The sequence below is a fragment of the Lissotriton vulgaris genome, chromosome 2_2, assembly GCF_964263255.1.
Source record: "Lissotriton vulgaris chromosome 2_2, aLisVul1.2, whole genome shotgun sequence".
Classification (NCBI taxonomy): Eukaryota; Metazoa; Chordata; class Amphibia; order Caudata; family Salamandridae; genus Lissotriton; species Lissotriton vulgaris.
This window is the reverse complement of record NC_141688.1, coordinates 12,097,886-12,124,119: the sequence shown is the minus strand read 5'-3', so window position 1 is coordinate 12,124,119 and position 26,234 is coordinate 12,097,886. Positions and strand designations below refer to the sequence as shown.

Sequence of the window (26,234 nt, the reverse complement as noted above, 5' to 3'; positions counted from 1 at the left end):
CGCCTCAAAAATTGCAGTACAATGCCCCGCTTAATTCTATCACCCAGACCATTCACGTTCCAGGAAAGAATCCGCAGTTCACCCCCCCCCATTATGGCAGAAACATTCCACACCCACCCCCCAGCAGGACCCACTATGAACAATCATTGCAAGATATGAAATACCATGAAACAGAGAACAGAACAAATGAAACGAAACACAAACCAGTCCCCAAACACCGACCCCAGAACCCAAACCCGTTACAACACCCCCCTCCCTGCACCCCTGCTGACTAAAAAGCCACCCCCAACTGCAGTGTGCCTGTCGCCCCATACTTCTACACAAAGAACCCCCCGAGGAGGAAGGGAGAAATCACCCGTTACCGCACCGCCACGGGCAGAGTCATCAGAGAATAAGTCAATATGTACAGTACGTTGCATAGTCTCAATCGGAGCCTCCAGGGCATCTGTTACTCCTGGGCCTCTGCACCACCCTCCGCACCACCAGGGCCTCCGCTCCCAAAGTCATCTGCCGGCAACGAGTCCAACCAGTCGGCAGCACGTTCAGGTTGATCAAAGAAATAGGCACGTTCCCGATATTCAATCCGGAGCCGGGCCGGAAACAGCATGGCGTATTTCAGTCCCCGGTCCCTTAGGCGACGCTTCACTCCGAGGAAACCAGATCTTTGCCGCTGCACTTGAGGAGTGAAGTCGGGATATATGGAGACAGAGTTATTGTCATACTTCAGGGGACCATGCTTACGGGCGGCCTGGAGGATAGCATCCCTGTCCCGGTAATGAAAAAGCTTGGCAATGATAGGCCTCGGCGGATTCCCCAGCTTCGCTTGACCTCCGGGGAAACGATAGGCGCGCTCAACGGCAAAAAACTTACTAAGCCCTGCCGGGGCCAGGTGGGCGACCATCAGTTCCTCGACCAGCAGATCGGTCGCTACCGAACCATCGCCTTCCGGAACTCCGACAAGGCGTATGTTGTTCCGCCTGGCCCTGTTATCGTAGTCCTCCATCCGCTTGAGCAGCAAGTCGTGCGATGCACGCAGATTGCCAATTTCGGACTGCGCCTCAGCCATGTCGGTCACCAGGCTCGACGTTTTAAGATCCAGTGCCTTCACCCGCTCATTCGTTTTGGCCAGGTCGGCTCGGATCAGAGTCACATCCACCGCCACCGTGTCAATTTTGGTCACCACGGCCTCAAACTGTTGGCCCATGTCGGCCTTGAGTCCAGTGATGGCAGCCATTAGGTCTTGGAGCGATACTTCCGACGTGGACGATGTGTCCGTTTGAAGTCCTTCAGCACCCATGCACACGGCCCCGGGGGAGCCTCTCGGCTGGGTATAGCGTTCGATCATGTTCGTTTGGATCGATCCCCCCCCGGGTCGCAGCTTTCCGGCGTCTTTCGGCCTCCACTTTCGTCGCCATCTCGCCTCCAGAGTTGGGCGGCTAGCCAAAGGAGGTGACGAACAGGTAGAAAAGTCTCGAAACTCCGATGCGCCAGTGAAGCAGAGGTGTAGCGGCCTCCTTGCCAGTCCAACGGAGGATCGTTCAGATCGAGAGGGCAGCAGGCGAGGCAGAGTAGGAGGAGACAGGAACAAAGGGAAGGAAACCGAAAGTGAAAGCAATACACCTCCGGCGGGCCAGATGCCAGGCAGCCGTTGTTGTTCAATTACATGTCGGCCACAGTGGGCAGCCGAGTCCCCGGTCGCGCCAGCGGGCAGGCCAGAAAGTTCCAGGTTGCAGAAAAATGGTCCCCAAGGTCCGATTTCGACCGGAAAAGGATCAGTAGCATCAGCGATGATAGTGCTGCAAAAGCCCGTCAAAATGACCAGGATAGGTAAAGGATAGATAAAGGAGGACGGCGCGGGTCTCGGGAGCTCTCTGCTCACGCGACCATCTTGGATGCCCGCGTAGCTCCTCCCCGCTTTTCATTTGTTTTAAGCTGCCTCCCACAACTCCTCCTTTGCCAAGTTGTCAGCAAACATAACTGACCCCACCCAACCCTGTGACGAGTTGGGGAAGGGAGGCGTTTCAGTCTTTGCAAGACTGCTTGCAATTCGTGAGAGCCCTGATGTCATAGAGTCATGAGAATCAACTCCTGGCTCTGTGAGACCGGGTCATGTGCTGTAAAGAGATACACTGCACACATTTCTGCGCCTCAGGTGTCTGTTCAGAGTATTTCAGCAGCGAAGCAGCGCATGGAAAAAATCCATCTCCCACACCCACTGGACGAACCGGAGGACAAGCCTGTTGGGTAAGTAGTCTTTTTCCTCTTTCCCTCACTTGCTCTCTTTCTTCTCCTTCCAAAGTTCCTTTTTGATCTTTTCCTAGCTCCTGTCGTAAAATTGTATTCACCCTTGCCTTGTCCCTTAACTTCCCGCTATCTACTCTCCCTCCCTTTCTGTCGAAGTAGTAGCAGAGAATAAATTAGACTTTTGCAGCAGCATTTGAATTTCTTCCTGTAACTTTTCTGTGTGGATTTTTCTGGGAGCCAGCTGCCTGCAACCCCAGCCTGCAGCAGGAATCGGTGCATGCAGACTGTTGTTCATCAAAGTCTAGGCCTCAGGGGCCACCAGTCTTACAGCCAGCCCTGCATGTGATTAACACAAGTCGTCTTCAGGCCTGGACCCCAACAGGTGTTGGCAGTGATACCCGCATCTAGACATCACACCGGGTGATGTCCTGAAGCCACAACGTGCAAGAGGCATATAGTTTTCAAACTGTGAGCCCATCTATTATGCTGCACTATCAGCTCAAAACGTATCTAAATCCAAACAAGAGCCCCTGGATGGGGCCCAATTCTCCAAAGTGATTGTCATCATCGGCCTTCTTCAATAAACTGACGTATAGTTAATATCCATGATAATGTAACACACACACCTCTCGTGTTTATATGGCATGGTAAGTGGTAAATGCAGGGTTTGTAAATGTGCATGAGAGCACTCATCTTTGTTTGTCATTTTAGCTTCTTCTTAACATAATCAGATGATTATATTAAATAATATGGCGTGGGGGCAGAGTCAAAGGAATGTCCTCATTTGCATAGAGCACGCCCCTATGCAAATGAGGGAACACACTCTGTTGATAACGCTGGTGCTTTAGGTGCACCAGTGCTTTTGGTAGTATAGAAGAGTACGCACAAGTATCTGCATCCCCTTCTGCCCTGGGGGCACGCAGAGCGGGTGCAAAAGCTCTTTGCGCATCTGGGGAGCCATCAATAATACTGCAACTGGAAACCAGCTACACCATCCTTACCTGCTGTTTACGGCTGTATTTGGGTCATGGTAATGTGTCTGTAATGCTCCACCTATTCTTGTATTCCTTGCTTGTTTTAATCATGTGTACCAGATTGTTTGGACAGCACGAGCACGATGTAGGATCAATCAAGTGAATATTATCACACACAGTGTTTATATAAATAAGCATCAAGGATTTTGCAATAGTTCTGGCCTTTTTTTGTATTTAAGGAATCAGGCCCTGACTGTTTAGGGCTGCTTTGTCAGTAAGCAGTTGCAGTCGGGCACCGTCCGTGTAAAATGCAAACTCCGCTAAATATTTATAGATAGTTATTGCAGTTTCCCCACTTTCATAGTCATCTACAGTGCAATGTTCTGCCTTAAGTTTTTAAATGTTTGAGTAAAATACTTTTTAAAAAATTATTTTTATTCGCTTGTTTCATAACTTGTACAATTACATTAAATGCAGTGTAATACTTATCATTGAGTCTACTGTTCCGTTCAAAATATTGAGTAAAATACTTAGCTCATTAAGGGCCAGATGAAGGTAGCATAATACCGGTCAGTAACGACCGAAATTACTGAATTTCGTCCGTTACCGACCGGCATTAGGCTTTTCAGATGTAGGAGGCCAAATTGAAGGATTCGGTAAATTACTTAATCAGTAATTTAAGGAATCAGTAAATTACTGAATCCTTAAGATACCGATTCTGTAATTTACCAAATCTCTAATGTAGGGAACACTCAAGTGAGTGCATTCCTCATTTAAGGATTCGTTATTTACCACCAACTGCAAGTTGGTGGTAAATATCGAAAACCGTTGAAAAAGCAATTTTAGGCTTTTTTAACAGGGGCATGTATGTGTGCCACATATACACTCATGCACTATTGAGGGGGTGCAACAGGTTGTCAATGTGACACCCGGCCACCCTTGTAAGTCTTCCCCTTATTACCGATTCGGTATTTACTGAATCGGCAAATCCTATTCATTCCCATGGGCCTTCAGGCCTTCAGGCCCATACGAATGAATCAGTAAATCGGTAAGTACCGAATCGGTAAATACCCAATATTACAGATTCAGTAATATTTACTGAATCATTAGCTACATCACATTTACCGATTCCTAAATACCGAAAATTTGGTATTTAGGAATCGGCAATATGTGATTACCTACTTCTGGCCCTTAGTACCTTAGCTCTGAAAAATATATGCCCATTGAAAACAACCAACATATATACCACACATTCATATTTATTCTTTGCAAAGTTGTAAAGTGCTTTAAAGCCTCAATAGAGGACTAAGGGGCCGATTACGATTGCAGCTGCAAAAGGGACCGCCTGCCATAGGTGCAGCGGTCCTGCTATACGAATTAGGATGCGTGCGCCACACTGGCGGGCGCATCCTGTATTTTTACATTGTGGTGGGCGTCAGGGAGGTGGATTACATGGCTAAGATAACCCTGCCCTATCTGCAAGGTTTCGCTGGTTGCAGTGTGATTATCGCTGGATTTCCAGCGATAATCACACTGTTTTCCATCTAACGCATGGATTCCTGTCGCTTGGGAGATAAGCATTGCTGATAGCACGCTATCTTCGCGATAGAATCCAGCGTTAGCCTGCAATAATTATCCTTGCGCTAAAAGCACTAAGCGATAATGATCGCAGGACCTTTGCTAATATGCCCCTTATTTCGGTCTTGTTTTCCACAGTGAGTGAATGATAAATTACCACAGGGGCAATTACATATAAGAAATTGTTGGGATCTAACTATATGGTAGTGCTTCTAAAAAGCTCGCAATATGGGTTTGTGATATTTTTGGGTTAGCGATTCTGGTATTTCCGGTTGGGCTGCAAGTATTGAGAGCATGGGTAAACTAGGTCAATATATAACATGCATTAGGAAAAGTTTGGTCTTTTAAAAGCTCTATGGTGATTCTTCGTTACAGCAATTGCTAAAATGTAGGGGTGATTGGCCATTAGTTCAGGGGCGATATACGATTGATTGACAGAATAATTTCCAGATTCCTTGTTTGCTAAGAATAAGTACCCTAGGATGGCATTGGCTTGCTACAGCCTCAGTTCCTCATAGCCCATGCTGGCGTTACCTTTTTCTCTTTCAGTATATCTGTGAACGTCACTTCCAAAAGGTGCTGAACAAGAGCTTGTTTACGGGCCTCCGCGCCATCACGCACTTCGGGAGGCCGCCGTTTGTCCCGTTCTTCAACTCGCTGCAGGAGGTTCACCCCGAGGTGAGTGGACATTTTGACATCAGGTTTGATTCCTCTGAAATAAATTCTCTTGGTCTAGATCATTAATAAGCAGCAAGGAGCCGATTCCTTGAACCTCAACATTCTACCCTATATTTGTGGATTCCACCTAATTCACTGCCATAAAAGTAGATCTGAAGTCTTGTATTTACTATTTTCTATTAACGTTTTTAATCTACATCTGGACTACTCATTCCCTGCAAGGACCTACACTCTCCTAGGAATCACCTGTGGATATTTAGACATCAATGCTCCTTCTGGCTATTTGGGCTCACATCAACTTGCGCTCCGCAGTGTTTACATCCAGGGTCTTTGAGAGTTCCTCGCCTGCTGGGACCATTATTCTTGAGCTGTCCCTGTCTCCATAGAACCACTTTAAGGGTGACAATAGCACACTATTGTCTTTCAAATAAATGAACAAAGTTATAACCTCTCCTCGAAGATCAAGCACTAATCAGGGGATAAGAAGATACTGCTAACCATGATCTTAATTTGCATTACTAGCAAATACCTGAGGCTAAATGCTAAAGTAAGGCAAGTTTACTGTGATTTAGATTCAGCACATCTCAGTGGAATAAACATGGTTTGCAATGTGGATTTATTAAGACTCTGCCAGACTTTGACCTCTGCCAAGCCTTAATGTGCACCGTGCACAGCTAAGACACAAAGGGCCTCATCATGTTTGACATGAAAAATGAGTTGGAAATACTGTGCACTGTATTATCAAACAGAGGATATTATCACTCCATTTACTGCATAATGTAATGTTGGGGGTTGAATGAGGAATAACATGTGGATCATAAGCAATGCATGGTGGGAGTGCAAGTTCTAGTTTACTCAGATAACTTTCAAAGTTCCTTTGTGTTTTAAATGGTATGTTTTAAGTGACATTTTCACCTAACTATAACATCACTATAACCTATGTTTTTTTAAGTGAATTGCTAAATTTTGTTTTGTCATCAAGTAAAATGGTAATACCAGACCTAACTATAATGTCACTTTGACCTTTGTTCTTTCAGCAAATTTCACAGGCTTTTTAAACGTAATTTAAGATTCTATTACCCTACTTACTATAACATCACTGTCACCATTGGTTTTTTTTCAGCGAATTTCTAGGTTGATAACTATAACATTACTGGCATGGGGTGAGGCCAACCCCTCCGCAGCATCCATGACCAACCAATGAAAACAATCATCACAATACAAAGTGTAGGATTGTGTGAGGCAGTCTAGTGGCTGGGGGGTGGAGTTCAGAGGGAGGAGCAGGAACGGGAGGAGCCAGTGACAGGAACCAGGGCAGTTAGAGTAGGGACAAGGACCGAGCAGGAAACATGAAATAAAGCTCCAGTAAACTACAACCATAGTCTGTGATTATTTGTAGCAGGATGCTACAACTGGCGACGAGGATGGGATCGCTGTGTCCACCACCCACTGAACCCTGCAGGAGCGTCCTGTCCCAAGCAGCACCAGAAAAGGATAAGTGCTGCTGCAAAGAGTGAGGCTGCCGCCTGAATCGAGAGGCCAGCAGCAGGTGACCCCATTCCCCAGTCAGGAGACTGCGTGGAGCCCAAGAGGAGTCGAAGCAACAAGCGCCGGGGCGCTTGAGCAGTGAAGCGCCTGATCGCGCCAAAACGCGACTCACGCCTGATGCGTGCATGTCAGCATGCACTTAGAAGAGCAGAGGTCGGGAGCCCACCCCGACTCTGCCTGCCCCACAAGCCACGAAAGAGTGCCCCCTGATATTGCTTGGTGCCCCCAGGAAGGCCCCACTGACCAGCGCTATCACGCGCCCGAAAGACTGAGTGCGAACGCTTCACAACATCGGGATCTCACCCCCGATGCGTGAGATTTGGCAAGGTGTCGCCGAGGGAGCGTGGGACCCAGAAAAGCAAGGTGGGAGCCCACCCCAACCTTACCTGAACGTGGCAGATGGGAAAAGGTGTGGAGACCTGGAAAGTGCTGCCCCCGAGACCAGATGCCGGTGAGTTCTGCTTGAAGTGATCCGGGTGAATGGACTGTGAGGAAGTCTCGTGTGAACCGAGACTTCAATGACCGGCGGCCATTTTAGAGTCAGGCAGCCTGTAGAGACACCCCTATTAAATGCCCAAGCGGCCATCTTTAAGTCAGGCAAACTGAAGTTGGGAAATGAGCATTGACAAAGACAATAAAACAAGCATTGGCAATCACAGAGAACAAGCACTGACAACTGTAACAAAACAAGCATTGGTAAATGCAAGATAGATAAGCACATGCAAATGCATGAAAGATACAAGAAAACAAGCACAGACAAGTGCAAGAGGTAGATAGAAGTAACAAGTGAATGCAAATAAGCACAAGCAAATGCGAGAGGTGCAACAAGAAAACAAGCACGAATGAACACTAGAGCCAGACGTCGAACAAGCCCGAGCACATGCAAGAGGTGCAGTAAGAAACACACACAAGCAAATGCAAATTTCACGTACGAACAAACACGAGCAACCGCAAGTCTTGAAGGAAACAAGCACTGGTGAATGGAAACGAACAAACATTGACAAGCTCAATGTGGCAGCAATCCAACAAGCATTGGTAAATGCGAGAGACAGATAAAAGCAATAAGTAAAACCACAACAGCACAACAAGCACAAGCAAGTGCAAGGATTCACAATAAATAATCCCGAACAAAGGTAAAGAGAAAACAAGCATTAGTAATAGAAATGAAACAAGCATTGATACCTACAAATGAACAATAAGGAACCAGTCTTGGCAAACCTAAATGAACAGATATTGGCAAAAGAGAAGGAGCAAACATTGATACACACAAGCGAACATGCCGTGGCAGGCGCCGTGAAAGAATACGCATTAGCCTGATGAAATAAGCACCATCGAATGTCATAGACAAGCGCCAAAGTAAACGTTTGGCACCACATGAAGACAAAGAGTTAAAGGTAACGGGAGCAGAGTGAACAGCCCTGTGACCGTAGCAGATCAGAATCTTCTCCCTCATGGCAGCGGGAAAAGCACCTCAACGGTCTAATCCCTGCATTGAAGTGCCGCTCCCAGTGACACAGACTGACACTCGGACTTTGGGTCTCAAATGGAACCGGTGGCTGGAATCACTAGGCGATTTTCTTGAAGCTATTGGGGAGCGAAGAGATAGAAAATTTCTGCTACTACTCCTCCAGCTAGTAGGTCGTGAGGGCCAACGTTTGATTAGAACATTTCCTGAAAAGGACACAGAGACCTATGAAAGACTCCAAGAGAAGCTACGTGCCCATTTCCATGCACAGGCGGACGTAGATCATGCTCGAATCGCATTCACCAAAGCACAGCAGGAACCAGGAGAACCACTGCCAAAATTCATCACCCGGTTGCAAAGTGTGGTACCTTGCTGCTACTTCAATATATTTACGAATGAAGAAGCAGTTCGGCTCCGGATAATCGAAGGCTGTTCAAGCGCAGACACGAAGCGCAAGATTCTTCAGGGGCAGTGGTCTCGAAAGAGAATCATCAGAGGGGCCGAGGTTGGAGTGCGGGTCAAAGCAAGAGACTTATCAACAGACGTGCACTCAAATGCAAGACACAAGGAGGTCTAGAAAGAGGCACCCCTCATGTCTGGGGGCAAGGCCCAAGAAACAAACAAAACCGAAAGGAGGGAGGGTGAAGGCTGACCAGAGCCAAGACGAAACAAGAGACAAAGCGTCATGGAATACTCCAAGTCAACATCACAAAAGACCAGGATGAGTCAGGACTGCGATAGCGGGACTGATACAACCTCACAGAGTTATTCAACCTCAAGGAGTCAGTCAACAGATGGTGATACTGATACAACCTCACGGAGTCACTCAACCTCCACTGATACAACCTCACGGAGTTATTCAACCTTAAGGAGTCAGTCAACAGATAGTGATACTGATACAACCTCACGGAGTTACTCAACCTCAAGGAGTCAGTCAACCGATGGTGAAAATGGTTATGAAGCAGATAAAGCGTCAAGTGGGACAGATCACACCAATGGACAAGATGGCAGCCTGCTCAATAAGAGGGCAAGAAAGACAAACTACAGAAGACGGGACCAATCCTGTCAACGCCGGAAATCGGCACACGAACATCCCCTTGCATCCTCCCACTATGCACCAAAGTCTGTAGATGAGTTCGAGGAAGCATCAAGCAGTGAGACACATCACCCCAATGGTACGGACGTCAGCGCACCCAACAAGCAAAAAGAAGAAACTAACCATATGAGGAGTGGTGAGTCACTCAGACACCGAAAAGGGAGGGGCATGTGCACTCAAGATAGTTGGGACAATGAGAAAACGGAGAAGGGACAATTGATGTCCCGTGAAAAGGGTAAAGACCAAATGTTCCAGGATCAAACTAAAGAAGTAAACGTGTGGTTAGAAAACAATCTCTCCACCGCAACAACACAGAAGACACATAAAGAGACGTACCCAAAGAAATGTTCCGTAGATAGCTCCGACTCCAGGAGCATGTCATCCCAGACTACCAACTCAATAAACTTACCAGTCACGACGCCCTCAAAGGAACGTTTTCAAAGGGAATCGGCGAACGACTCCTCCGAGTCGGAAAACATGTCCGTCCGATCATTCGGGTCATCAAAATCATGGTCCCGACCGCGTCCATGGCATCTATCACCCGAACGCACAATAGAACCAAAGGACAACATGTCATGTCAGTCATCGCCATTTCAAGACATGAGTAATATACCGTCACCTCTGATGGGGTCAGCGAGGCTGACTCAAAGAACTGATGGAAGGAAAACAAAGAGATGGGACAGTATCTACCAGGTGGAAAAGGACCATCCTGTCACCCTGCTGTGGTAAATATTAATTACCTATACTTAATTTATGCGGTAAAGTTCAATAAGAATAACTCAGTCAAAAAAGGAGAGACAGAACCCGTGGTATTTGAGGTTTTAAAAGGGGTTTTATTCCTTAAAAAGGAATTGGTTATATGGTTCGAACCATGGCAAATCGATTTCCGTTGCCACTAAGGCTCGGGAAAGGATAGACAACACTTTATTGACAATTTATCGTATATATAGTCAATGCATTACAGTAAAGACAGATGCAGGAGGCGTAACAGCTGAGAGGAGAGATAAGAATACACATGCGTAATGAAAAAAGGCGTTACAATAGGCGTGCATGAGGGCAGGTACTAGAAACGTCATTATGTGATGTCACAGGTGGGTGGATCCACAAGAGAATCCTACAGTGTCAGCAGAAATATATGGCAGAGATGCGCGCGCAGCAGTATGACGTGTGATTGACGTGGGACTGGAGGGTGAAGGGGACTTGACATTTAGCCTTACATGAGGAGACAGAAGTCTGGGGTGTCAGAACAACCTAATCCCAAATCGTATCTAATATCTTGTGTTTAGGGAACTGTATTATCTGAATGGAAAAGGTCTCTCGGGCAAAAGGCTATTCTATACTGACTGCTAGTGCGTGCATATGCGTCTACGTGTCTGCATGAGATGCGAGGGGGCATGGGCCTACCATGGTAACAGGAGCTATGAATTACTTGCATGGAGACAGTGAGGCCGGGCCCTTTGCTCTGCAGCTGGAAGGATGTTTTCCTAAACTACCAGACAGGAATGTATTTTCGAGGAGCGGAGCAGATAACTCGAAAGCAAAATACCGTTTTGGCAGGCAACAGGCTGAGCCAGGCACCGTTAGCCGCGCAAGGAGTGAGACAAAGGTCATGGATACAGATGCTCATCCAAGCTGGAGCATTCAGAGGCAGAAAGCAGGAAAGAACTCGATGACAGGAATCAGGGCCTAACTCGCCTGAGCCAGGGAAAACGTGAAATGTGCACCATGAAAAGACGTTGGCAAGGCACACTTAGGAACGGAATATCTGACCCATTCATGGTGGATCTGAAAGAGGACATGTTAACGTTGGACGCAAATGTATTTGCGTCTTCATAGCTGATACAGGAGGGAAGTTACATGCACTTTAAGCTCGTACATGGAGACGGTGGGGTACACGTTAGGGAACATTTCTGACCATAAAATTTATATTTCCTCATTCCCTCCTTGTTCCCTAAGGACCCTTCATGATATATCGATACTCATAAGTCTGTCAATCTGCTCACGTAGTATCATTTGCTCTTCTTTCTTCTTATGACGTTTAGAATGAGAATTTGAATGGGGAATACATGATGTGGCGCACAAGCCGCAAATCGCCGGCCCACATTGTAAACATAGGCAACAACTGAATACGATGAGAAGGGCAATACCTAGGAAGGATAGGATCTTCCATCCCCAGGCTGACAACGTAGTCCAGAACCAACCGGACCAAGTCCAGGTGCCTGGATTCTGGTGTATCTGACTTGCAATTTTATGAAGACGAGTAATGGCTCTATATACTGATGGCACGTTTTCTGGAATGAAAACACAGCAACTCGATCCGATGACTCTACAGGCTCCGCCCCTATCGGCCAGGATGACGTCAAGAACGAGACGATTTTGAAGAACTACAATCCGCATCGCAGACTGCTCCTCTGTTAAGTTACCTAGGGCGGAAGTAGTCTCATTCACTACTGCTTCGAGGGTTCTAGTTAACTTGCGTATCAGTTTACTATTAAAGACAGCACCTAAGTAGGGAAAGAAACCTTTATTGAAGTCTGTGTATTGCTCCCATGCCGTTTCAGTATAGTCGACAATCGGGAGATCTCTCTGGGGTCTATTGTGTACTAGATGATTATTCCTATGATAATCAGGAGGAGCTGGGAAAACAGGTGGCAGAAGGAATGCAATGTAACAGGTACCATCCCAATCTAGAGGTAAACGTATATATGCGGTATGACCACAAATGAAGTAGGAATGTCGTGAAGCTTTAAACGCAGACTTGCCCTTATCACTGAATTCGATCACAGTAGTACATTTACTATGACCCAGGTGTACTGAACCATTCTTTCTAACACATAGTTCACCCTTGACTGGTAATACTGACATAGCGGGCAAGACTGGCTCGGATTCGGATTCAACATTCAGAATCATGAGGTTAAGTGTAAAGTTACCTAATCCATATACTTCATTTTCTAGGTCAGTCCCTGTCCTTTTGGGGAGTCCCTCCTTGTCAGGGAAACATACTTTATGCAGAACTGTATTCAGGTTTCCCCATACCCAGTTGCCCTTGTAAACTACTGTATTTGAATCTAAAGAATTAATCAAACTAAACCATGCGCCACAGGAACCATTATGTGTGAACGGATACGGGAATAGAGGCAGAACTCCCTTGTATTTCTGGTAGGGAGGGAGTCGGCCACATATCCAACAATTTGTAGCGTTGCTGGTCTGATGAGAGTGATGTAACATACTAATGAAGGTGTTGTTGCGCAGCGCAAGTCTGTAGGACAACTCATGCGGGGGTAATTCACTAAAAGAATGTTCGGCAGTGATGTTGAAAGCAGAATGTGCACGCTTGAAAATAGGGTAATAAATGTGCAGTAGGATACTTGCAGCAATAATCAATAAACTTAGAAAAAACATAATCAATAGTGTCACTATACAGTGACTACGAAGTGATTTACAATATTCATCTTTCTTGAGCTGTTTCTGTCTATCTCTCTCTCTATTTCGGTCTAGGGGATACATGTCAGAAACTAAGTTAACCGATTCACCTAGGGGAGGACTTAAACAATTAAACTGTCTGACTTGCTAGACCTTAATTTTAGCTTATATTCTTGGGAAGCGGTTTTCTCAACCAGGGGGAGTTTTGAGTCAGTCTGTGGAGGAGGGCAGGGCTGAGAATTTAAGTCAGAAGGTAGTCCATGAAATTTCTTTATGTGGCTCGAGTGCAGCCACCCTTTCCGGCCCTCATCCTTCACAGCCGTCCTCGTCGTCAGAAGTACCAATTTCGGCGTTTGCCAGCGGGGCTCCAGCGGGCTCCGTCGGTCGAAGTTTCTTATAAAAACATAGTTTCCAGGAACCACTTCATGGGGCTTCACGTCGGTGTTGTCGGGAAAGGCTGCAGCTACCTGTGAACGACAAGATTGTAGTGCAGACATCAAGGAGGCAAGGTAATCTGTCAGCATATTACAATCAACATCCGTTATTTTACGAGGTATAGGCGTCCCCCACATATTTGGTGGCCTACCGAAGACCACCTCATACGGGGATAGCCCTGATCGAGAATGTGCTATCATTCTCATGTAGAAGAGCGCAACTGGCAAAGCTACTATCCAGTCAACGCCTTTCTCTCTGCAGATTTTTGAAAGTCGGATTTTCAGAGTCTGATTATGACGCTCCACGAGACCTGCTGCCTCGGGATGCCGGACACAGTGGAATTTCCACTGATAACCTAACAGGAGTGTAATGTGTTTTACAAGCTCGGATGAGAAAGGCTGGCCGTTATCTGAGTATACGATATGGGGCAAGCCGTACCGTGGGAAGAATTCACGAACCAGCTGCTTGGCAGTGGTCGGAGCAGTGTAATCTGGGACTGGATATGCTTCTGTCCATCGGGAAAGTGCACATACAACTACGAGGACATATTTGAATCCTCGACAACGTTCCATCTGGATATAATCCATCTGGAGGACTTCAAAAGGATGATCGGGAGGTTGAAATCCACCTGGCTCTACAGGAATGCTTTTACCTGGATTGAACTGACAACAAATCATGCAAGTACGCACTTTCTGTTTAGCTGCTGCTCGTAAGTGTTTGTTGAACCAGATGTGTTGAATACTGTCTAGCATAGCTTTTTCTCCTAGATGTGCGGGACTATGTATCGTGTTAATGATGACTTGAACCATAGAGTCGGGGAGAAACCATGTAGATTTTCCCTTCGTCATCCATCCCTGATCTGTTTGGATCCCTCCTAGTTCAGTCCATTTCTTGATTTCTTCTGGTGTAGCATGTGTCTGTATGTCAATTACATCATGTGCGGGATCCCTAACTGTCATGCAGTGTGTCGGTGTCGGAACTATTGTCTTTGTCAAGTCAGTTACATGAGTTCGATTCTGGGCAGTTTGCTTAGCTGTTCGGTCTGCCAGGTCGTTACCCTGGGAGATGGTGTCGGTGACTTTTGTATGCGCCTTACACTTCATGATAGATATCGCAGTAGGCAGATGTATTGCATCTAACAGAGCTTGAATGAGGGGACCGTGTTGGATGTTGGCACCGTGAGAGGTTAAGTAACCTCTCTCTCGCCAGAGGACTCCGAAGTCGTGAACGACTCCGAATGCATAACGTGAATCTGTGTATATGTTGACTTTCTTGTTTTTGGCTTGAATACAGGCTTGTGTCAGAGCGATGAGCTCTGCTGCTTGAGCTGACAGGGTGTCAATACAATTTGTTTCAATGACTTCGGTGTCTGTCGTGACTGCGTAAGCGGCCACTAATTCACCTGTACTTGTTCTCATGCATGAACCATCCACATAAAGTGTCAGGTCTGGATCTGGTAATGGAATGTCTGTCAAGTCTTGTCTGGGTTTCGTCGTAATAGTAATGACTTCAATACAATCATGTGCCAATGGGTCTGTTCCACTTAATGGCAAGAAGGTAGCAGGATTTAATGTACTACAGCGTCTGATTTCTATGTGTGGTTGAAACAATGTCAATTCATAACCTGTCAGTCGTGCTATAGTCAAGTGCTGGGTCTGTGTTCGATTTAAAAGAACTTCCACGGAATGTGGAACTTGCACGGTCAATTGATGTCCTAATACTATAGAATCACTTTGTCTGATTGCTAGAGCTGTCGCTGCAACTGATTTCAAGCACGCAGGCAGAGCCTGGGCTACTGGATCTAATGTGCTAGAAAAGTAAGCACACGGTTTGTGTGAACCTGCTTGTTCCTGTGTGAGTACTGACAAGGCAGTACCTTCGCGTTCAGTAACAAAAAGTGTAAAAGGCTTATTGTAACATGGTGTTGCAAAAACAGGTGCTTGACATAAGGCTTTCTTTAAGTCTTCAAAAGCTTGTGTATGTTCCTGAGTCCAAGGGAGGACAGTCGAAGACGCTGCCTCCTGGGTTGTCAACTGAATGAGTGGCTTTGCTAGAAATGCATATTGTGGAATCCATTGTCTGCAGTGAGAAGTGAGGCCTATGAAGGCCCATACCTCCTTTTGTGTCTTGGGTCGTGACATATTTACAATTAACTGGATGCGATCAGGTGTGAGCTGTCTCCCCCCTTTGGACAGCAAGTGCCCAAGGTAAACAACTTGCTGAACACAGAATTGTAGCTTCGAAGGGGACACCTTGTGCCCCTTGTCGGCCAGGAAATGTAAAACCGTCAGTGATGCTTTTTCACATTCGGGTTCGCTTCGGGCGGTGATCAGCAGATCATCGACATACTGAAGCAGGGCAGTGTTAACAGGCATGTGGATACTGTCAAGTTGTCTTTTCAGTGCTTGGCTATAGATGCTGGGGCTTTCTGTGAATCCTTGAGGTGCGCGTGCAAATTTGAAACTTCGTCCATTTAAACAGAATCCGAACAAGTATTGGCTTTCCGGATCGATTGGGACGCTAAAGAAGGCGTTCTTGAGGTCAATTACAGTAAAGAACGTTGCTTCTGAATCAATAGCTGTCAATAATGAAGAGATATCTGAAACCACGGGATATTGTGGTACAATGCATTTATTCAATTCGCGCAGATCAATAACTAATCGATAAACTGGTGGTGCATTTGGATCAGTACGTTTAAGAATTGGAATGATAGGAGAATTACATACATTGGAGTCGGTTTCCACAACCACTCCTTGTGCAATGAGCTCGTCAATGATTTGCAGTAAAGCCACTACAGCATCTGGGGGTAACTTGTATTGTCGCATTCGGGGTAATACCACTCCTGCTTTGAGTGTGACTCGATATGGTGTGATGTGCATACAACCTACATCAGTGGGGCCTTGTGCCCATAAATGTGCAGGGACATTCTGTAATCTGGGATCCATATCTCTCAATACATAGTGACCTTTAAAGTCGCGCAAGAATAATCGTACTCCTTCCGGAGAACAGCATAATATAGCTCCTAGAGCTTTCAGTGTTTTTATACCTAACAAGTTTTCTGGGCATGATTTTGTAAGCAATAAATCTGTAGTCCGTGTCAAAGGACCAACTGCAAGAGGAAGAGGTTGCGATACTTCGTTAATAATAGGCTTTCCTGAAAATCCAAGGGAAACATTCTGTGAGCCTGAGAGGGGTGCCCCTGGAACCTCGTCGTGACTGATGGTCGTCCTGCTTGCCCCTGTATCAATTAAAAACTTCCTGTCTTTCCCTAATACTTGACTGTGTACATAAGGACCCTCTTGATCTACAGGAACCTCAATAAGAGGCAAGCCAACCTCCCTCTCTAGGCTGTTTCATGTGTATCGCTGATAATTGGGGTAGTCATTTTGTGCATACTGGTACATCTGTTGTGTCGTGTTTTGTGTTGCGGCTATAGGCTGTGGCTGTGGTACTGCTACGGTCTGTTGTGAAGCTGGCATAGGCGGTATGTTCTGTATATTCTGGGGTACTTGTTGTTGGGCCTGATCTTGTCTAGGTGGACGCGGTCTCTCCTTGGTCTTACCCGTGGAGATATTGTGTTTCAGAACTGCACAATCGTTTATATAATGACCTGGCTGCTTGCAATAGTTACATGTCCCTTTAACAGGAGCCGTCGAATTACCTGGCTGTGTTGCCCCCTTTTTATGACCGTCAGCTGGAACTGACTGGGCAACTAACATTTTCATTTTCGTGTCTTTCATACGTCTTTGTTCGTGTTCTTGTTCCTCTCTGATTCTATTCTGGTGGTACTGTAACATTTGTAACATTTGTGAAGGGGTATTAGCTTGCCAAGTGCTCTCGACTTTCAGTACTCTGTTCTTAACCTGGGGCAGGGAATTCTCGACTAATTTGGTTACAAACAGATGTGGGTACGATTCGCTACTTGCTTTCAGGCCGCTGTTAATACCAAAACATTTTTCAAATCGGGAATAAAAATCACTAGTGTCTTCATCAGGTTTCTGTTTGCAAGCTGAGATTGCATCCCAGTCTTCCTTTTTCGTAGATAATAAACGTGGCAGTACTTGTACTAACAATCCTGGCAATGCTTTAACTTTGTCCTCAAGTCCTAGGCCTGCGACTCGGGTATTTTCTTCATTTTCTAATGCAGCCCAATCAATCTTTGCGTCTCCCACCTCCCATTCTTTTTCTTTGAGTTTCTCGTAAATACCGGCAGGCAATAATACTTTCAATATTTTCATAATGTCTGGATAAGTATAATCACCCATGAGTAACATGTCTTTTATTTCACGATGAAAACCTGCTGGATCTTTATCATGGCTGGGCACTAATTTTTTCATTTCCAATAATTCTATTTTAGTTATGGGCGTGTACACAAACACGCGTCTAAAAGTATTATCATCATTCTTAACTGGGTGCACTTCTCGTAAGGGATTCTGTCTGTCTATGTAATACATTTTTCTTTCCATAGAGTGTGCTGAATCAGGCTGTGGACACAGGAAGGCACTATATCTGTGCCGATGTTCTAGAATTACTTTAATTAGATCGGTACCTAGACCTCTCCATTTATTCATGAGTAGTTCTACTAATATATCAGGCAGGGGACCTGGATCGGAATGTTGGCTTCTATACAATATGAGTAGATGTTGTATCATATACATACCAGCTAAACGCTGTTCGCTTGGTGACATATTCAAAAACGTGTGTGCTAGCGCATCATCACTATATTTTTCAGAACTGTCAGCCCATTGTACTGCTGACCTGGCTAATTCTTGTTCGTCCATAGAATCGAGTACATGGTACCCCATTCGTTCTCGAAGTCTATTGTCAGTGGCCTGGAATAAGTGTTCAGGAGTTCTCGGATTAGACATGGCTGCCTGAAAAATTCTTTTACTTTCTGGACGTACTGGACGCATTGAATTATTAAAGGATCTTCCTTTACCTACATAAGCTATCATTTCTCTAGCTGGTAATTGTACTTGTGCTGTTGCCGTTTCTGGTGTTTCCTCCTCCCCTGAGGATTCAACTTTGTCTGAATCTATTTCTGGTTCTGGCTGCCTTCTTTCATGTATTTTTATTACTGCATTTCTGATCCTTTGGTACATGTTTTCTATACAACTCTGTTTATCATGGTTCCCGTCTGCTATATTCTGACCCCATCTATTAAGTGCTTTCATTTCTTCCGGGTTTGCACCCGGCCTATCTTGTTCTCTTATTAGGCAGTTTATAAAAAATCGTAATATCTTGGCTTGAGTGTCAACTTTTTGGTAAGCCATGGCCTCACCAATACTTTCAGGGCCTTCCCCTGTTTGAACAAAATGATATATTCTGTCTAGATGATCAACCATTCCGGGTAGTGTCAATAAAAAGTTTGTAACTCGTCGTAATGGTATTGATGCGAGCATCATTCTGTCGTCATTCTTTTTACCGGGTACTGGATCATATCTACAGTCTGCGAGACGTTCTTTATATATGTCATAATCGGCTGATTGAGGTGTACGTTGGTGTGCTAAATCCCTATAAGTCAGTCTATGTGCTTGTGGTGGGGTCTGAAAACCTGTCGCACCTCCTGCCGCACCTCCTGAGGTGCCGGATCCAAAAGGATTCGTTGGGTGTAAAGTGGGGAGAATAGGTGCAGGAAGAAGTGGAAGAACGGGCGGAAGGTGTTGATCGGCAGGAGGAGGTTGTTGCTGTAGAAGTGGGTGCGGATTGTTTCGGGGCGGAGTGCCATCAGCGGGTGGCGCCTGGACACGTGAATCTGTATATGCGGGAGCTACATAGTCTAAGTAGGATGAAAGGAAAATGTCCTTTGCGGTCTTATGGTGTAATTTAGTCGGGAGCAATGGAGGTGGCAGATCTTTTGGTACTTCTGGAGTGGCTTTAGGTAAACCCTCGGTCAGAAGAGGATACATACCATTCATAAGAGTATTTCGTTGTCTGTCTACTTGTTCTGTTTTTACTCGTATGCCTTCCTCAACTAATACATTTTCTCGGGCCTTATCTGAATCCTCTCTACTTTTCTCTTCTTTTCTGAGTGCTTTTTCTGTGCGTCTATGCGATTCTTTACGCCATAATTCGATGGCATCTTTTTGTGACTGTCTGGCTTTCTTTTTCCATAATGCTTCTTCTACTCTCACGATGCAATCTGCATCCCATGTCCCAGCAGCGGGCCATCTCTGATTCTCTGCTAGATCCTTGGTGTAGTCCACCCATAAATCAAGATATAATACGGCATCTAGGCCATGTTTGTGGTACATAAAGTTCCCTGGAGTGTCCCTAGGTGGAATGGGAAGGGCTTCCTCGAGTACCCCTTTTCTGGTTTTTATCTGTCTTAATTTGGAGAACAGTGGCATCTTGAACCCTGAAACTTGATATTTACTTGGGACTCGAACACAGTTAATACAATAAACGCAATAATGAAGATCGAACAATCACTCATACCACGACATTTAAAACCACATTAAAACATTTTCAAAACGAACAATAATAATTAGAATAAAACTAGCTAACTGCATGATACTGGATGTACTGCTAAACAGTACAGATACACTGCTAAAACAGTGCAGACCGGATATACTGCTAAACAGTACAGATACACCGCTAACAGCAGTGCATACCGGGTCTGTGTACCCAAACCCGTCTTGACCGGCACAAATTAATGCGCACGTCTAGATGCGTCCCCAGCAACGGTACTCACCGGGAAGCACGGAACAGAAGGCCTCGGAAACTCGACACTGGACTGGACTGGAATCGACTCGTGACGCAGATACTTCGGAACTTCGGAACCTGGTGGGCCTCCGTATACCTCGGATCTTGCTCTCTCTCAGCTAGGCTCTGGTCGGGATCCTCCGCACTCCTCACCGCCTCGTCTGGGTGTTGATCGCAGCCTCAGTCACCTCCGTTGGCCTGAGGGAGATACAGGAAATCCTGCGGGTACGCGTAGTTGTCCGTCCGGCTGTGGCAGGGGGCTAGGCCTGCAACGCACCTCCGGCGCGTGGGGTGGGGGAGGGGTCCCTATTCGGGCGCCAATTATGTGGTAAATATTAATTACCTATACTTAATTTATGCGGTAAAGTTCAATAAGAATAACTCAGTCAAAAAAGGAGAGACAGAATCCGTGGTATTTGAGGTTTTAAAAGGGGTTTTATTCCTTAAAAAGGAATTGGTTATATGGTTCGAACCATGGCAAATCGATTTCCGTTGCCACTAAGGCTCGGGAAAGGATAGACAACACTTTATTGACAATTTATCGTATATATAGTCAATGCATTACAGTAAAGACAGATGCAGGAGGCGTAACAGCTGAGAGGAGAGATAAGAATACACATACGTAATGAAAAAAGGCGTTACAATAGGCGTGCATGAGGGCAGGTACTAGAAACGCCATTATGTGATGTCACAGGTGGGTGGATCCACAAGAGAATCCTACAGTGTCAGCAGAAATATGTGGCAGAGATGCGCGCGCAGCAGTATGACGTGTGATTGGCGTGGGACTGGAGGGTGAAGGGGACTTGACATTTAGCCTTACATGAGGAGACAGAAGTCTGGGGTGTCAGAACAACCTAATCCCAAATCGTATCTAATATCTTGTGTTTAGGGAACTGTATTATCTGAATGGAAAAGGTCTCTCGGGCAAAAGGCTATTCTATACTGACTGCTAGTGCGTGCATATGCGTCTACGTGTCTGCATGAGATGCGAGGGGGCATGGGCCTACCATGGTAACAGGAGCTATGAATTACTTGCATGGAGACAGTGAGGCCGGGCCCTTTGCTCTGCAGCTGGAAGGATGTTTTCCTAAACTACCAGACAGGAATGTATTTTCGAGGAGCGGAGCAGATAACTCGAAAGCAAAATACCGTTTTGGCAGGCAACAGGCTGAGCCAGGCACCGTTAGCCGCGCAAGGAGTAAGACAAAGGTCATGGATACAGATGCTCATCCAAGCTGGAGCATTCAGAGGCAGAAAGCAGGAAAGAACTCGATGACAGGAATCAGGGCCTAACTCGCCTGAGCCAGGGAAAACGTGAAATGTGCACCATGAAAAGACGTTGGCAAGGCACACTTAGGAACGGAATATCTGACCCATTCATGGTGGATCTGAAAGAGGACATGTTAACGTTGGACGCAAATGTATTTGCGTCTTCATAGCTGATACAGGAGGGAAGTTACATGCACTTTAAGCTCGTACGTGGAGACGGTGGGGTACACGCTAGGGAACATTTCTGACCATAAAATTTATATTTCCTCACTGCGAGGAGGACCAAATGTGGTGACAGAGATAGACTGTCACCGAATGAGAGAGAAACAGGTACATGGCCGGACGGTCAAGGGTTTCGCCAGTCTCAAACACGAGTGGGAGTGGGAGAGACAAACAGAGGCAGCAAACGAGTCCAAGAATCAAGCCAAGACACCCATTTCATATAGTACATTAACGTCTGGCATGCCTGACGGTGAACAGAAGAACAGTGCTGCTCCCAACCTGACAAGACAAAGAGAAACAACCTTACAGGTGGGAGCTCGGAAGAGGACCAGAACATCGTCCACTCCTGAAGGAGATCAACCATCAATAGAACAAGAGTCACCAAGGAAAGCAGACTGCCACTGCCGAGCTGAGCCAGTAGCAGTCACACAACAAGTAAGAACCATGATAACTGCGAAACCGGATAATAAGCAGCCCACACGCAATGGGTTGCATTCTCAAAAGTGCACTTCCGTAGTCAAGGATGCCTTGGTTAAGACACCAGAAAGGTTGATCAAAGTCAGGACAACCACGGATTCGACACTACTGATGCTTGAAGAACGAGCTGTCCGCCAACCCTTGTGGTGGATTGAAGAATTGCGAACACTGTGGAAAACAAGTTCATTTTGTTAAGAAAGGGGGAGATGTAGGATTGTGTGAGGCAGTCTAGTGGCTGGGGGGTGGAGTTAAGAGGGAGGAGCAGGAACGGGAGGAGCCAGTGACAGGAACCAGGGCAGTTAGAGTAGGGACAAGGACCGAGCAGGAAACATGAAATAAAGCTCAAGTAAACTACAACTATAGTCTGTGATTATTTGTAGCAGGATGCTACACAAAGGGATGTCATTTTAAATAATGGGAATGTACTGACCAAATCAACACATAAATGCCAGACCTATTGGTTTTGTCAAGAGGTGACCCCATCAATATATTAGACAAGCCTATTCGCTGTGACAAAGTGTCATATACAAGGCAGGCCTATTGGATTGTCGAGGGTTCACATCATAGACAAGCCAATGGGTTTTGTCTTGGGGCCATCATATCATTATTCAAAACAAGTCTATTGACTTTGTTAAAAGGTGACCACATCAATATACAAGGCATGCATATGGCTTTGTCAAGGGGTCACCACATCAATCTATGCAGGCAAGTTTACTGGCTTTGCCTGAAACAGTTAACACTGACAGAGTCTTTCTTTTACACAGGTAAATGAGATAGACAGCACAACCATCCAACCACATAATGCAGCCGTAGGACCAACCACAAGGGTTCCCTGCAATCCTCAGCTTAAACACATAAATAACGTTTCCTGGTGTCACATAATACAGGCTCCAGGTAACCTTAGGTTTCTGTTAATAAATATTTTCTGAGGGGCTGCTGCACTACAAGGAGCCACCCACTAAACGTTTGAAACATGTGGGTGGTGCCGCTAGCCAGATTGGAGTATACAAAAAAGTAATGCACTTGAATTCATATCAGATACTGGTAATTACTGCATCCCAGCCCATCGTTATTTTGCTCACCAAACCACCTCCGTTTAGACCCAGCCATATGCAAATCAGTCTAAACCCTGCACCAGTGGGAACAGTCCAGCTTGATCTGCCAGGCCAGGCTGACAAAAAAGTAGTTTTTCATCGTCACAGTTCATTTTATCCTGATACTGTTGACAGGCCTGAAAACAAGCATGGTAAGGCTCAGTATAGTCTGAAATATAGGGGCATATTATTAAGGATGGTGTAAAAAATTATCGCCTGTTTAGCGGCAGAAAACTACAGCTAATGCACCCATAATGGGCTTGATAATATGCCCTTGGGAATTCGAATAGAAGTGCATGTTCTGGTGTGAACGTGGGCTTCTATAGGAATTCTCCAGGGCATGTTATCAAGCCCATTATCGCCGGTTTAGCTGCAGTTTTCTGCCGCTGTACCGGCGATAATTTAAAGCCGTCCTTGATAATATGCCCCATTGTTCGTTTGTACTTTAATTGAGTATCCCTAAAACCTGATGGTCTTACTTTGGAGAAAGGTAAGGCAGGCACAGACAGATGAGAATAGAGACATGGTAAATAAGAAGAAGGAATAGGTGAGTAAGAGAGAGAGAGAGAGAGAAGTGGGACATGGGGGCTATAGTGGAGATAGACATTTGAGAAGAAAGAGACTGGGAAGAAAAATATAGCAAATGGAAATTGAAGTAGATGGGGGGAAAAACCTTTATAACGCAACTTTTAGCACGCAGTGCTATTACAATGCAGACTTTAAAACGAAAACCATTACAACGCATTACACTGGGGGGGAGCTCTAGGATAGGGAATAGTTTTAATTTACTATCCAACACCTTCACTAGTGTCCACGGGGACTGGTGTTGGAATAGTAAATTAAACTATTCACTATCCAGCACCCCCCAGTGTAATGCGTTGTAATGGAATGCGTTTTAAAACTTGCGTTGTTACAGCATGCGTGGTAAAAGCATGCGTTGTAACAACGTACATCCGTAGATGGGTCACATGAGGAAAGAGGAAACAAAATGGAAGAAACCGGATGAGCTAGAGTGAGAGAGCAAGATAGAGATGGGCAGGGAAATGAAAGAGTGTGGATAGAAAGGAAAAAGAGAGGACAGAAAGAGTGTCCTCCGTACCTGATTCATCTTATTTTATAGTAATTTCTTTCCCCCAGCCTCCGTTATAATTAGCTAGGTTTCTAAACCCACATAACCCGTTAAATAACGAAATGTTTTTAAATAACAAATGATTGATCATCTTGCAATCTCAATCAATTCTTAAAGCACCTTTTTAATTCAATGTCAATGGCACTTCCTTCCTTCATGATGCCCATACCTTAACATACTTTAATATTCCCGTTTATCTATAAGGTGCTTGCTGCTGAATTCTTCCTACAGTCAGTGTCTCTCTGAATGATGACCTCCAGAGGTGCAGTGTACTGTGGATGATATTGCACCAATGCTTTAGGTTTCAACCACAGACAGCTTTAGTTCCCTGCCTCACGCCTTGTCTTGCTTCCCATTATACCTTTTTATTTATTTATTTACTTATTTATTAATTTGCAAGTTTCAGGGAGCTGCAAACTGCTGTCAGGCTTTTTGCTTCCTTTACTTGCATTTATGCGCACTTTGGGGCATGTTATCAAGAACAGGCGATAACATTATCGCCGCTTTATCGGCAGGAAACTGCCACTAAAGCAGCGATAATGGGCTTTATAACAGGTCCTTGTGAATTCCCATAGCAGCCCAGGTTCTGGTGTTAACCTGGGCTGCTATGGGAAATCACAAGGACCTATTATCAAGCCCATTATAGCTGCTTTAGCGGCAGTTTCCTGCCGATAAAGGGGCGATAATTTTATCGACTGTTCTTGATAATATGCCCCTCTGTTTGCTAGTTCCCCCATTGTATTGAAAGTTTTTAAAAAAGGCCGTTCTCCATGTTTGAATGGCAAATATAAAATGTTCACCAATCATTACAATGCAATCACATGCATACATCACGATGCACATGTGCACCTCACCGGCATCTTAGAATATATCTTCAATAGGAAATCCATTTAAAAATTGCTGGCCATATATGCACATGCACCATGATGCATGTGTCACAAGTATATGGCAATAAAAAGGCATTGGTGAAGCCAATAGCTCGCTTTGTAGAGCTGAGTCTCATTGGCTTTGTCAGTGCTACCTGGTAATTTTACATCTTCCTTTTTCACACCAGCTTTACTATTGGCTTCACCTTGCTGCCTTTTTCATCAATCACTCTGTGGTCAGGCTGGTTAATATGTAATATACAAACATCCTGGCTCTTAGTAAGACCAGTGGTGGCGAGGCTACTGCATTTCAGTGCTTAAGACCTCATCTTGCCCGTAACCCATGCTGCTGGCCTATTCACTGTTGATAATGTCATGGCTCAATTTTTATGGATTTCACAGCTCAATTACAGAAATAACTGGCATCCTTAGTGAGCGTAAAATCTAGGTTGCGTGACCTGGGTATACAGTATGCCTCATTGTTCCCAGTGCATTCGAGGATTCAAACTAAGGACAAAACCTTCTTTTTCACTGACCCCGCTGAGGTTGCTGACTGGCTGGAAACGTACGACGGGGAGGCACACTTCCCAGCACCCCTACAGTGGTTTGGATACCGCCCCTCGCACCAGCAGATGAGAGTAGAGAGATAACATTCGAAAGAGGTGGTTGCAGCCCTGGGGGGCTCTGAAAAGTACCTGGAGTTGGTGTCAGCTCTAGGGGATGACTCACACTCTGAGGCAGACAGTCATTCAAGCTCTGATGACGAGTCACTCCTGGTACAGCAGACGAATTGATACAACTCTTGGAGGCTGCTCTTTGAGGCACCATCCCTGTTACCAAGTTCTGCATCAAAGGGACTATATTTCTCTGTGTATCTTTTGCAGGAATAGGACGGCCAGACCAAATGGAGCGTAGCAGATGTGTCAGATTATTCATTTTTGCACTTCTCCCTCCCTTTTCATTCTTTGGGCTGAGAGGGGTTCTTCTCTGCCTTATGAATTACTGCTTGTCAAAATGTTTTACCAGTTTGG

At 45.5% G+C, this 26,234-nt stretch overlaps 1 protein-coding gene across 4 annotated transcripts in view; it reads left to right on the top strand.

The window, feature by feature from the left end:
* Positions 1-26,234, top strand: part of LOC147728937 (dual oxidase 1-like) — a 992,769-nt gene that overhangs the window by 952,068 nt on the left and 14,467 nt on the right. For all 4 annotated transcript variants that reach the window (XM_086959175.1, XM_086959177.1, XM_086959176.1 and 1 more), the window contains one exon: positions 5,346-5,474. In XM_086959175.1, the coding sequence (XP_086815301.1) occupies positions 5,346-5,474 (129 nt within the window). The remainder of the gene's footprint in view (positions 1-5,345; positions 5,475-26,234) is intronic.